Source organism: Alexandromys fortis, unplaced genomic scaffold, assembly GCF_014885135.2.
Source record: "Alexandromys fortis isolate MF-2015 unplaced genomic scaffold, M_Fortis_MF-2015_v1.1 scaffold_282, whole genome shotgun sequence".
NCBI classification, from domain to species: Eukaryota; Metazoa; Chordata; class Mammalia; order Rodentia; family Cricetidae; genus Alexandromys; species Alexandromys fortis.
In genome coordinates this window covers 1,174,253-1,188,181 of record NW_026068199.1, presented here as the reverse complement: position 1 = coordinate 1,188,181, position 13,929 = coordinate 1,174,253, and the positions used below count along the sequence as shown (strand labels likewise).

At 35.9% G+C, this 13,929-nt stretch overlaps 1 protein-coding gene across 4 annotated transcripts in view; it reads right to left on the bottom strand.

Annotated features, from left to right (window-relative positions):
* The window catches only part of LOC126493044 (vomeronasal type-2 receptor 116-like), a 51,990-nt gene that overhangs the window by 27,910 nt on the left and 10,151 nt on the right, over positions 1-13,929 (bottom strand). The window contains exons 3-4 of one of the 4 annotated variants that reach the window (XM_050129790.1): positions 5,806-6,112; positions 4,772-5,575 (exon numbers count right to left, since the gene is read on the bottom strand). In XM_050129790.1, the coding sequence (XP_049985747.1) occupies positions 4,772-5,575; positions 5,806-6,112 (1,111 nt within the window). Of the gene's footprint in view, positions 1-4,771; positions 5,587-5,805; positions 6,113-13,929 lie in introns of those variants that run through there. The other 3 variants (XM_050129791.1, XM_050129793.1, XM_050129792.1) reach the window with 3 other exon arrangements.

Sequence of the window (13,929 nt, the reverse complement as noted above, 5' to 3'; positions counted from 1 at the left end):
AAAAAAAAAAAAAAAAGCAGAGTCACCCAGGAGGAGTAGATGCCAGAAAAAAATCAAACAAATTGAGGCCTGAAATCAACAAAATAGAAACACAGAAACAATCAAAAGAATCAATGAAACAAAAATCTGGCTCTTTGAGAAAATCAACAAGATTGGCAAACCCTTATCCAAACTAATCAGAAGGCAGTGAGAATATCCAAATTAACAAAATCAGAAATGAAAAGGGGACATAACAATGAACATTGGGGAAATTTAGAAAATCATTAGATCCTACTAAAAAACCTGTACTCCACATAATTGGAAAATGTAATAAAAAAGGACAATTTTTTAGATAGATACCATCTAACAAAATTAAATCAAGACCAGGTAATATTAAGGCAACTTAAATAGACCTATAAGCCACAAGGAGATAGAAGCTGTCATGAAAAAAAAAACTTGTAAACAAAAAGAGCCCAGAGCAAGATGGGTTTAGTATAGAACTCTACCAGAACCTTCAAGAAGAGGTAATTCCTATACTCCTCAAAGTGTTCCACATAATAGAAACAGAAGGGTCATTGCCAACTCTTTTTATGAGGCTATAGTTACCCTAATACCAAAACTGCACAAATACTCAAACAAGAAGGAATATTACAGACCAATCTCACTCATGAACATGGATGAAAAAAATTCTCAATAAAATACTGGCAAACAGAATCCAAGAACACATAAAAAATTATTCATCATGACCAAGTAGGCTTCATGCCAGAGACACAGGGCTGGTTCAACATATGAAAATCTATCAATGTAATCCATCCTATAAATAAACTGAAAGAAAAAACCATATGATCATTTCATTAGATCCTGAAAATGCATTTGCCAAAATTCAACACCCCTTCATGATAAAGGTATTGGAGAAATTGGAGATACAAGGATCATATCTAAATTTAATAAATGCAATATACAACAAGACAATGGGTAACATCAAATTAAATAGAGAAAACTCAAAGAGATTCCATGAAAATCAAGAACAAGACAAGGCTGTCCACTCTCTCCATATCTCTTCAGCATAGTTCTTGAAGTTTTATCAATAGCAATAAGACAACATAAGGAGATCAAGGGGATTCAAATTGGAAAGAAAGAAGTCCAACTTTCCTTATTTGCAGATGTTATGATAGTGTACATAAGTAACCACAAAAACTCTACCAAAGAACTCCACAGCTGATAAGTACATTCAGTGAAGTGGCAGGATACAAGATGAACTCAAAAAAATCAATTGTCCTTCTATACACAAGAGATAAAGAAACTGAGAGGGAAATCAGAGAAACATCACCTTTCACAATAGCCACAAATTACATAAAATATCATGGGGTAACACTAACCAAAAAAGTGAAAGTCATATTTAAGTAGAACTTTAAGTCTTTGAGGAAAGAAATTGAAGAAGATACCAGAAAATGGAGAGCTATCCCATGCTCTTGGATAGGAAGGATCAACATAGTAAAAATGGTAATGATGCCAAGAGCAATCTATAGATTAAATGCAATCCCCTTCAAAATCCCAACACAATTCTCAGACCTTAAAGAACAATGATCAACTTCGTATGGAAAAAAAAAACAGGATAGACAAAACAATCCTGTACAATAAAGGAATGGCCAGAGCCATTACTGTCACTGAATCAAGCTCTATTACAGAGCTAGAGTAATGAAAACAGCTTGTTTTTGGAATAAAAAGAGAAACATTGACCAATGGAATTGAATTGAAAACCTAGATATTAATCCACACACCTATGAACACCTGATTCTTTACAAAGAAGCTAAAACTATACAGTGGAAAAAAGAAAGCATGGTTCTGGCATAAATGGATGTCAACTTGTAAAAGAATGAAAATAGATCCATATCTTACCATGCACAAAACTCAAGTCCAAATGGATTAAGGATTAAAGACCTCAATATGAACCCAACAACACTGAACCTGATAGAGGAAATAGTGGGAAGTAACCTTCAATGCAGGGGCACAGGAGACCACCTCCTAAATATAACCCCAGTAGCACAGACAATAAGAGCAACAATAAATAAATTGGACTTCCTGAAAATGAAAAGCTTCTGTAAAGCAAAAGACACAGTCAATAAAACAAAAAGGCAGCCTACTAAATAGGAAAAAAATCTTCACCAACCCCACATCAGACTAAGGACTGATCTCCAAAATATATAAAGAACTCAAGAAATTACACATTAAAATTCTAAATAACCCAATTAAAAAGTGGTTTACTGAACTAAACAGATAATTCTAAACAGAAGAATTTCAAATGGCCAAAAGATACTTAAGGACATGTTCAACTTCATTAGATAACAAGGAAATGCAAATCCAAACAACTCTGGGATAACATCTGACACAAGTCAAAATAGCTAAGATCAAAAACACCAATGATAGCTTATGCTAGAGAGGGGCTTACGCTAGAGAGGATGTGGAGCAAGGGTAGCACTCATCCATTGCTGGTGGGAATGCAAATTTGTGCAACTACTTTGGAAAACACTTGGGTGGTTTCTCAGAAAATTGGGAGTCAACCTACTTCAGGATACAGCAATACCACTCTTGAGAATATGCCCAAAAGATGCTCAATAATACTACAAAAGCATTTGTTCAATTATGTTCATAGCAGCATTATTTGTAATAGCCAGAATCTGTAAAGAACCTAGATATCCCTCAACTGAAGAATGGATAAGAAAGTGTGGTACATCTACACATTAGAGTACTACTCAGCACAAAAAAAAAATGACATCTTGAATTTTGCATGCAAATGGATGGAATTACAAAACACCATCCTGAGTGAGGTAACCCAGACCCAAAAAGATGATTATTGTATGTACTCACTCATAAGTGGATACTAGCTATAAAAAAAAGGACATTGAGCCTATAGAGGGTGTGTGAACTGGTGTTGCCCTATAATAAGACTGATGATTATATTAAATATCACCATAGAACCTTTGTCAAACAATAACAGATAGTAACAAAGGCAGAGACCAACATTGGAGGACTGGACTGAGCTCCCAGGGTCCATTTGAGAGTGGAAGGAGTGAGAATATGATCAATGAGATGAAGATCATGAGGGGTTCACACAATGAGACAGTTTTCATGAGCTAATGGGAGCTCACCAACTCCAACTGGACTGGGAGTGAATTAGCATGGGAACAAACTAGTCCCTCTGAAGGGGGTTGAGAGTTGGGGCAGACTGAGGGCGCATTGATAGTGACACTGGGATTTGTCTCTACTACATGTACTGGCTTCTTGGGATCTTATTCTCTTTGGATGTATACCTTGCTCAATCTAGAAATTGTAGGGAGGGACTTAGACTTTCCACAGGGCGCGGTGCATTGCCCTCTCTTAAGATTGGAGGGTGGTGGGATGGGTGGGTCTGTAGAAGGAGTGGGAGGGGAGTGGGAGGGTGGGAGGGAGTGGGAATTTGGATTGATATTTTTTAAGAAATAATTTAAAAAAGTTATACAATAAACAACTGGACAACAAAAAAGGACTTATTCGACACAGAGTTGTTTTGATTTGCATTTCTCTGATGACTAAGGATGTTGGCCATTTCCTTAAGTGTCCTTCAGCCATTTTAGAGTCCTCTGTTGGGAGTTCTCTGTTTAGGTCTGTACTCCATTTTTTATTGGATTATTTGTACTTTTGATGATCAATTTCTTGAGCTCTTTATATATTTTGAAGATCAGAACTCTGTCTGATGTGGGGTTAGTGAAGATCTTTTCCCATTCTGTAGGCTGTCGTTTTGTCTTTTTGATCATGTCCTTTGATTTACAGAAGCTTTTTAGTTTCAGGAGGCCCCATTTGTTAATTGTTTCTCTTAGTGTCTCTGCTGCTGGGGTTCTATTTAGGAAGTGGTTTCCTGTGTGAATGTGTTCAAGTCTATTTCCCACTTTCTCTTCTATAAGGTTCAGTGTTCTATAAGGCTTTATGTTGAGGTCTTTGATCCATTTGGACTTGAGTTTTGTTCATGGTGATAGATATGGATCTATTTTAATTCTTCTACATGTTGACATCCAATTATGCCAGCACCATTTGTCAAATATGCTTTCTTTTTTACTTTATATTTTTTACTTCTTTGTCAAAAATCAGGTGTTCTAAGGTGTGTGAATAAATATCCTGGTCTTTTTATTTGGTTCCATTGGTCCTCCTGTTTGTTCTTATGCCAATACCAGGTTATTTTCAATACTGTAGCACTGTAATAGAGTTTGAAGTCAGGGATTGTGATGCCTCCAGAAGTTCTTTTATTGTACAGAATTGTTTTGGCTATCCTGGGATTTTTGCTTTTCCTTATGAAGTTGAATAACATTCTTTCGAGCTCTGTGAAGAATTTTGCTGGGATTTTGATGGGCATTGCATTGAATCTGTAGATTGCTGTTGGTAAGATTGCCATTTTTACTGTTAATTCTGCCTACCCAAGAGCATGGGAGATATTTCCACTTTCTGTTTCCTTCTTCAATTTCTTTCTTCAAAGGTTTAAGGTTCTTTTCATACAGGTCTTCCACCTGTTTGGTTAGAGTTACTCTGAGATATTTTATGCTGTTTGTGGCTATTGTGAAGGGTGTTGTTTCTCTGATATCCTTCCCAGGTATTTTATCATCTGTGAACAAGAGGGCTACTAATTCTATATTTATATCCTTACCAGGAAAAAATTCCAGAAATACCTAATTTATGTAATATTTCTTAATCCAGAACATTGGAGCAATTCATGGATTATGACATTGATGACAGCAAACTTCATCAAAAAGAAAAAACATACCTTTAAGCAGTGAGCATAATGCCCTTTCCCATTATCCACTGGTTGATTATGGACTTCTTGAAGAATCATCTCATGGAGTGCATGAGCCACATAATACACAGCATTATATATGTCATAACTATCATCACTAAAGGTCATGTCAAAAGTCTGTACCTTTAGCCATTGCAATGAAGCATTGGATATGCAATTATTTAGGGTCTTACATTTAGAATCTGAGAGTTCACACTTCAAGTTCATCCACTCCAGCTTTGCCAGGTATTCATCTGAGTATTTGAGAGGGTTCAATGTCTGGACAAATGTTTTAAAATTAGAAATCTCAGCATGGTGGTGTGCAAAAACTAGTGTTCCATGGAACGAATTAAGTGTAAAGTCGCTCTTCCATGTAGTGACATCCCACTGTGAGGTGGTGACCCATATTCTCTGTATACCTCGAGAATCCCACATTCTAAAGCTCACGGCTAGAGCACTGTCTGTGTCACCATAAATGACAACTACTTTTGTGGATGATGTCATGATTTGGTTATAATACACTCCGGCCCTTGACAAGTATGAAGGCATCATGACTGGGATAATATTCACAAAAGCAAAGCAGACTGTATTTTTTTCCATCTCTCTTCTCAAATATGAGAGAAATTGAATACCCTGATCATTGTCTGAGATGGCCAGTCCAATCCAGTTCCAGTTTAAGTGAAGCATCAAAGAGACCATAGCCTTGGCTAGATAAATGTCCTGGGGGGCCATCTGATAAACAGAAGGAAACTGTTCACGATTGCTCAAAATGGGATCAAAAGGTCCGTAGGTAAGCTGAAAAACCTAGGACACAGGGAGCAGCATTAGGTAGCATTCAATCATAAGAACTTGTAAACACATTTTCATCAAGGAGTTCCTTAAAACTCTTTCCTGTTACTTCTTCCCTCATCTCAATTTCAAAGAAGAAAATGATCCCACCTCAGCTCTCTGAATAGTAACCTTGAATCACAATTCCTAGCATCAAAGAATTGTAACAACAGAGTAAGAATTTCTTGCAAACCTACAATACAAAATCTCACCGTTTGAAACGTAAAGAGATTTAGGAATGTCCCAAAAATCTCAGATATTGCCCAGTTTGGTCCTGAAAGTGCCAGAATACACATACTCTCTTCATCACAGTTATAATTGGGATGAGTATCATGGGTTTCTTCAGAAAAATGCAACAAGCTGTATACTTGTGGCACAGTCTTACAACCATCTTCTGGGAAATCAAAAACTAATGATGTATTTGGTAAAAGATCAGGGTTCTTGTTGACTTCATCCATGGAAAAAGCTAAGGCCAGTGAAAACTGGTTGTTTCCAGTTGATGTTCTGTAAAAGGATATGGTGGTTAGTGTGGACAGAGATCTACAGATTATCCTGTGTAGTCAATAGATGGACTATTCTGGGCTGGACAGTATTCCCAACTACTGCCAATACTCATAGAAATAGCCCATGCTGTGAAATTGGAATAACATAAGTAGCTGGAAGCTTGCAAAAGCTTTAAAAGTTCATCAGAATATATCTCCCATAAATAGGATGAGCTGTCAGCATCTTCCAAAGAGTATGTTGTCATTTGGGGTTTTGAGTGCTTACTCTAAAGATAAAGACAGCATCAGGGGCTTTAAATAAACAATAAACATATTCATGTATTTTTTAAATTATTGAGCAATGTGAAAAATTCATGTGATGTATGAGCCAGTGAGTTTATGGTATTTTCTTATGAAGTTAACTGAGTTGGCTAAGGCAGTGAACTAATACCTGATGCATGCACAATGGTCTGGGCAACGATTGGCTCTTATGCTTTCAATTATTTATAATCAGTGAGCATTACAGTTAACATATACCATCATATCAGTCTTTGTGTTGTTCTTTTTTTCTTTCTGGTTTGTATAATGCAGGTGTAAAATCTTCTTTTAAATGTTTGTTTTTAAATGAATTCAAATGCCAGAGATGTATTTTGTAAAACTGTATGTGTCACCATGTGTATGGACAGTATTAATGTTTATGGATTCCAAGGTTTTGGGTTTTTGTTTTGTTTTGTTTTTTTACATTTTGTTTTTGTTTTTTGAGACATGGTTTTCTCTGTAGCCTTTGGAGCCTGTCCTGGAACTTGCTTTTGTAGAGCATGTTGGCCTTGAACTCACAGAGATCTCCCTGCCAAGTCTTAGGATTAAAGGCATGTGCCACCACCACCCAGCTGATTCCAAGGTTTTGAACAAGATTTTACTATAAACTAGACTGGTCTCAAATGTACAGTGAAACTCCAGCTCCAGGTCCTTAGTACAGAAATTAAGGCCATGCACTAAGTACTTTTCACCTACTTTATGTTTACACACAATGCCATATACTCACACTGGATATTTCTGGGCTACATAATTTTTACTCTAGAAAACACCATTTTACTACCTTTCCAGTTACAATAACACAACAACTGCATCCTACATAAATTTGTAGATGCTAGTACAACATCTTTGTAAAATAGAAAACTATAAAATATAAAATGTAAGGAAAATGTTTATGAGAGTATTTTGTAATAAAAATGGGCAACAAGTAAGTTGGAAGTGAATAATAGCAATTTTTGTTTATGTTTTCAGGAAGAACAATAACTTCTGTCTCTTCCTAGTCATTTTGTATCATCTGACCAATAAACATCAAACATACCTCCTCATTCTGATTGATTCACTCAGAGAAAAATTCAATCTGTTTTCCACTTAGACATTGTACCACTGTGATCTCTTTATATATTTACCTACACGTTTTTAAAATAAAATTAATTTTAGAATAATTTTATTACCACACAGAAAAAAATATCATTGAAAATTTTAGTAACACATAATAGGAATTTGAGACTAGATCTTGTGATGTTCAAACACTAATTTCTTCCCCAACAAACATTAAGAAATATAAATCCCTTAAGCTGGTAGATTGGCCCAGTGGACTAAATTGCTGTGTTTGATAACAGATATAAACAACATATAAAATGAAAATGTGGATAGTGCCCATATTGGTAACATATGTGGTTATAATTAGCAAAATTACTGAAAGCAAATATAAGAAGTAAATGAAAACTATGTGTCAGATAATAAACAATTTAGATACAAAGAGAAAAGTTGCATGTTTTTTAAATGATGGCAAAGATGAGCTAATAGGTAACTCCTCTATTCCTGTTCGCACGTATTGCTAATATTACACACCAAGGCTGTCACTCAGGTAAGTGACAAGGGAAATGACAGTCTCACTTGAAAGAATGCAAGCTGAGTTCAATTCCCGGCAACCACATGGTGGCTCACAACCATCTGTAATGAGGTCTGGTGCCCTCTTCTGGCCTGCAGACATGCACACAGACAGAATATTGTATAATAAATAAAAAAAAAATAAAAAGAATGCAAGCATTTCACTTACAGTTTGTAATTCCTAGTTTACTAAAAATAGTTGAATAAATGAGCTTTGAAATTAAAGGGCAGTGATTGTACTTGTACATAAGTGAAGTATGAAGAAATAGGAACTCATATGATGGTCACAATGGACACGTCTCCTACTTCCGTTCTCCATGCAGTTTCAAAAGAAATTATGGGACCACATGCAGAGCATTCAAGAGAGTAGAGCTATGTGAAAACTCTCCACACATCTGTGTGTTACAAATATTAGTTGCCCTAGCATGTGCATTCAGAGCTACACATTGATTAATGCCCATCAGTTGACTGTAATTTATAGCCATTTACTTGGGATGTCTTAGGATGATACTATTTAAAATAGAATGGGGTTTCATTTGATAAGTCATCTCCTGAAACTGTGCTATAGAATATATGAAGTGGATGGCTATATAGGATAGAACAATGTAGAGAGCCCTTTCTTATTTATTTATTTATTAAAAAATATATTTATTTATTATGTATACAATATTCTGTCTGTGTGTATGTCTGCAGGCCAGAAGAGGGCACAGACCTCATTACAGACGGTTGTGAGCCACCATGTGGTAGCTGGGGATTGAACTCAGAACCTTTGGAAGAGCAGGCAATGCTCTTAACAACTGACCCATCTCTCCAGCCCCCTAGAGAGCCCTTTCTTCAGTCAGCTTCAGCCTTGTAAATTGAAGGGTAACTGGGATTAAAACAGAGCACTCTCGGTACAAATTAAAAGTAGAAAAATAACATTAATTCTCTAAAAGAGAGAATTGGGCTGCTTATTGATGTGCAAGTTGGGAAAACAGGGCAGAAATTTCAAACCATTGTTCTTATCTTCATTTTCTAGCCCTCATGAAATATCCATGATGATATTTTCATACAACATAAAAAGGAACTTACTACATATTCAAAATGGTGATGTTTACTCTTTATCCATGGGCCAATGCACTGCTGCAAGTGAGAAGACACGAACTGCCACCAAGACTCCATTATTGTCTTCATTCTGCTTTCGTCTCCAAAAGCACGTGGAATGAATGAAACTGACCAAACAGAAGTGGAATGTTTTGGAGCAAAAAGAGGAAAATAGTACATGTCCAGCTTTATATCTGGACAAAGTGGGCTGCCATACATATAAGCAAATCAAATGGGCATCCATGTATCCCCATATACTTTTATGTCTATAGAAAAAGATAGATACTTGTATAATCCTGGTTCCTTCTTTATTGAAGGTCTTTTCTCACACATTGAAAAATCTTTAAAACTATTCTCTGGGGCTCGGCATCTGATATTTGCATTCCATATGATAAACATATATGAGGCAAGTTCAGGTAGTTTTATGACATCACTCATCTTTGTGAAAATTAAGGCCCATGAGAGGATGCCATTTTGGGAAATTTTGGTTCCTTGACATTTGCATTGGCCTTTTTATGTTAATGTCTTTAGAATGTTGTCAGGGACTTTATTAGGTGATCTGAAGTGAGATGTGCATTACAGGTTCAAGAGTCACAAATTCAGAATTCATTACTACACACTGGGCATAGTATCACAAAGTTCATTTCAGGGAAATCAACTTTATATTTGGAGCAATTGAATCCGCACAGCATATACAGTGGGGACTAGGCAAAGACAGATATAACCTCAGAGGAAAGGGTTGGGAAAAGGTTTTCTAATCAAATGGACCTAAGAAACAAGCACGTGTAGCAATCCTAATATCTAACAAAAGAGATTTCAAACTAAGCTCAATCAGAAGACATGGAAAAGGACACTTTGTACTCATAACAGGAACAATCAATCTAGATGAGGTCTCAATCCTGAACATCTATACCCCTAATCCAAGAGTACCCACATATATAAAAGAAATATTACTAAAGCTTAAATCTCTCATCAAACCACACAAACTAATAGTAAGAGACTTCAACACTTCATTCTTGCCAATGGACAGGTCAACCAGAAAGAAACTTAACAAAGAAATAAGAGAACCAACAGATGTCATGACTCAAATGGACTTAACAGACAACTATAGAACATTCCACCAAAACACAAAAGAATATACCTTCTTCTCAGCACCTCATGGAACCTTCTCTAAGATAGACTACATACTCAATAACAAAGCAAAACTCCACAGATACCAAAAAAAATGGAATAACCCCCTGTATCTAATCAGATCACTATGGTTTAAAGTTAAAATTTAGCAACAACACTAACTGCAGAAAGCCTACAAACTCATGGAAACTGAACCACCCCTTGGTCAAGAAATAAAGGAAGAAAGAAATTAAAGACTTCCTAGAATTCAATGAAAATGAAAGCACAATGTACCCAAACCTATAGGACACTATAAAAGCAGTGCTAAGGGGAAAGTTCAAAGCACTAAGTGCCCACATAAAGAAAGAGGAGCCAACTCACACCAGTGACTTAAGAAGAAGAAGAAGAAGAAGAAGAAGAAGAAGAAGAAGAAGAAGAAGACTCACCGAGGGGGAGTAGAAGAAAGAAAATAATCTAATTGAGGACTGAAATCAAGAAAATAGAAACAAAGAAAGCAATACAAAGAATCAATGAGACAAAGATTGGGTTCTTTTAGTAATCAACAACATAAACAAATCCTTATCCAAACTAATCAAAAAGCAGAGAGAGGACATCCAAATTAATAAAATCAGAAATGAAAAGGGAGAAATAAATAAAGACACTGAGGAAATTCAGAGAATCATTAGATCATACTACAAAAACCTGTACTAAGAAAAACTGGAAATGTAAAAAAAAAATGGACAGTTTTTTAGATAGATACAATCTACCAAAATTAAATCAAGACTAGGTGAGCGATTTAAATAGACTAAGCTACAAGTAACTAGAAGCTGTCATCAAAAAAAAAAAAAACTCCCAAACAAAAAAAAGCCCTAAGCCAGATGGTTTTACGGCAGAATTCTACCAGAACTTCAAAGAAGAGCTAATACCTATACTCTTCAAAGTGCTACACATAATAGAAACAGAAGGGCCATTGCCAAACTCTTTTTATGAGGTTACAGTTACAGTGATATCGAAACCGCGCAAAGACTCAACAAAGAAAGAGAATTATAGACCAATTTCACTCATGAATATGGATGAAAAAGTTCTCAAAAAATACTGGCAAACCAAATCACATCAAAAATCACATCAAAAAAATCACATCAAAAAATCACATCAAAAAAATCATCAAAAAACACAAATCACATCAAAAAACACATCAAAAAATCATCCATCATAATCAAGTACGCTTCATCTCAGAGATGCAGGGATGGTTCAACATACAAAAATCATACAACATAGATATTGTAGTTAGGGCCTTGGACATTCCACAGGATGGGGCGCATTGCCCTCTCTTAGGATTGGAGGGGGTGGGATGGGATTGTCTGTGGAGAAAGTGGAAGGGGAGTGGGAGGAGGGGAGGGAGTAGGAATTTGGATTGGTATTTTTAAGTAATAATAAAAAAGTAAATAAATAACTAAATAAAATTTCTGATACATAAAAAGCCCAGGACCATATGGTTCCAGCACAGGATACTACAAGATTTTCAAATAAGTATTATACCAATATTCCTTAAATTGTTCTACACATTAGAAACAGAAGGAACATTGTCTAACATTTTTATGAGGCTATAATTACCCTGATACCCAAACCACCTAAAGAAATTACTATGAAAGAGAATTATAGACCTATCTCACTTATGAACATTTATACAAAAACACTTAATAAAATACAGGCAAACCGAATGCAAGAACACATCAGAACCATCTTGATCGTAATCAAGTAGGCTTCATTCCAAGGATGCAGGGATAGTTCTACATATGAAAATCTGTCAATGTAATCCACCATATGAACAAAATGGGGGGGGACACATGATCATCTCAATAGATGTCAAAAAAAATTTTGACAAAATATAACATCCCTTCATGTTAAAGGTCTTGGAGAGAGCAGAGATACAAGGAACATACATATACATAATAAAGGGAATATACTGCAAACCAACAACCCACATCAAAATAAATGGATAGAAACACAAAGCAATTCCACTGAAATCAGGAACAAGGTGAGGTTGTCTACTCTCTCCATATCTATGCAATATAATTCTAGAGGTTCTAGCTAGAGCAATAAGACAACAAAAGGAGACCAAATATATACAAATCAGGAAAGCAGAATTCAAACTCTTACTATTTGCTGATAACATGATAGTTTACGTAAGTGACCCTAAAAAGTCTACCAAGCAACTTCTACTACTCATAAACACTTTCAGAAATGTAGCGGGATACAAGAATAACTCAAAAAAATCAGTAACCCTGCTTTACGCAGATGATAAATGGGCTAAGAAAGAAATCATAGGAACATCACCCTTCACAATAGCCACAAATAACATAAAATATCTCAGAGTAACTCTAACCAAACAAGTTCAAGACCTGCATGACAAGAACATTAAATCTTTGAGAAAGAAACTGATGAAGACACTAGAACATGAAAAGATCTATGCTCTTAGTAGGTAAAATTAACATAGTAAAAATGGCAATCTTGCCCAAAGCAATCTACAGATTCAATACAATGCCCATCAAAATTCCAGCAAAATTCTTCAAAGACTGTAAAAAGAACAGTGCTCAGCTTCAGATGAAAAAGCAAAATACCCAGCATAGTCAAAAGAATCCTGTACAATCAAGGAACTTATGGAGGCATCACAGTCCCTGACTTCAAACTCTGCTACAGAACTACAGTACTTAAAACAACCTGGTATTGACAGGAAAACAGACAGGAAGACAATAGAACTAAATTAAAGACCCAGATATCAATCCACATACCTACAAACATATGTTTTTGACAAAGAAACAAAAAAAAATGAAATGGAAAAAAGAAAGCATATTCAACAAAGGGTGCTAGCGTAAGTGGCTATCAACGTGTACAAGAATGAAAATAGATCCATATCTATGGCCAAACACAAAACTCAAGTTCAAATGGATCAAAGACTACAACATAAAGCCAGCTTCACTGAAACTCATAGAAGAGAAAGTGGGAAGTATACATGAATGTATTGACACGGAAGATCATTTCCTATGTATAACCCCAGTAGCACAGACATTGGGAGAAACAATTAATAAATAGGACATCTGTAAAGCAAAGGACATGATCAACAAAACAAGATGACAGCGTATGGAACGGCAAAAAATTTTTTCATCAAACACACATCGAACAGAGGGCTGATCTCCATAATATAAAAAGAACTCAAGAAATTGGTCATCAAAAGAACAAATTGTCCAATAAAAAAAATTGAGTACAGACATTAACAAAAAACTCTCAACTAAAAAAATCTAAAATGGCCGAAAGACACTTAAGGAAATGCTCAACATCCTTAACCACCAGAGTAATGCAAATGAAAACAATTCTGAGATTCTATCTTACACCTACAAGAATGGAAAAGATCAAAAACACTGATGACAACTTCTGCTGGAGAGCTTGTAGGGTAAAGGGAACACTCCTTTATTGCTGGTGGGAGTGCAAACTGGTACTGCCCCTTTGAATGTCAATGTGGCAATTTATCAAAAAATTAGAAAACAGGGCTGGAGAGATGGCTCAGTGGTTAAGAGCACCGTCTGCTCTTCCAAAGGTCCTGAGTTCAATTCCCAGCAACCACATGGTGGCTCACAACCATCTGTAATGAGATCTGTGCCCTCTTCTGGCCTGCAGGCAGAGTACTGAGAATACTGTATACATAATAAATAAATAAATCTT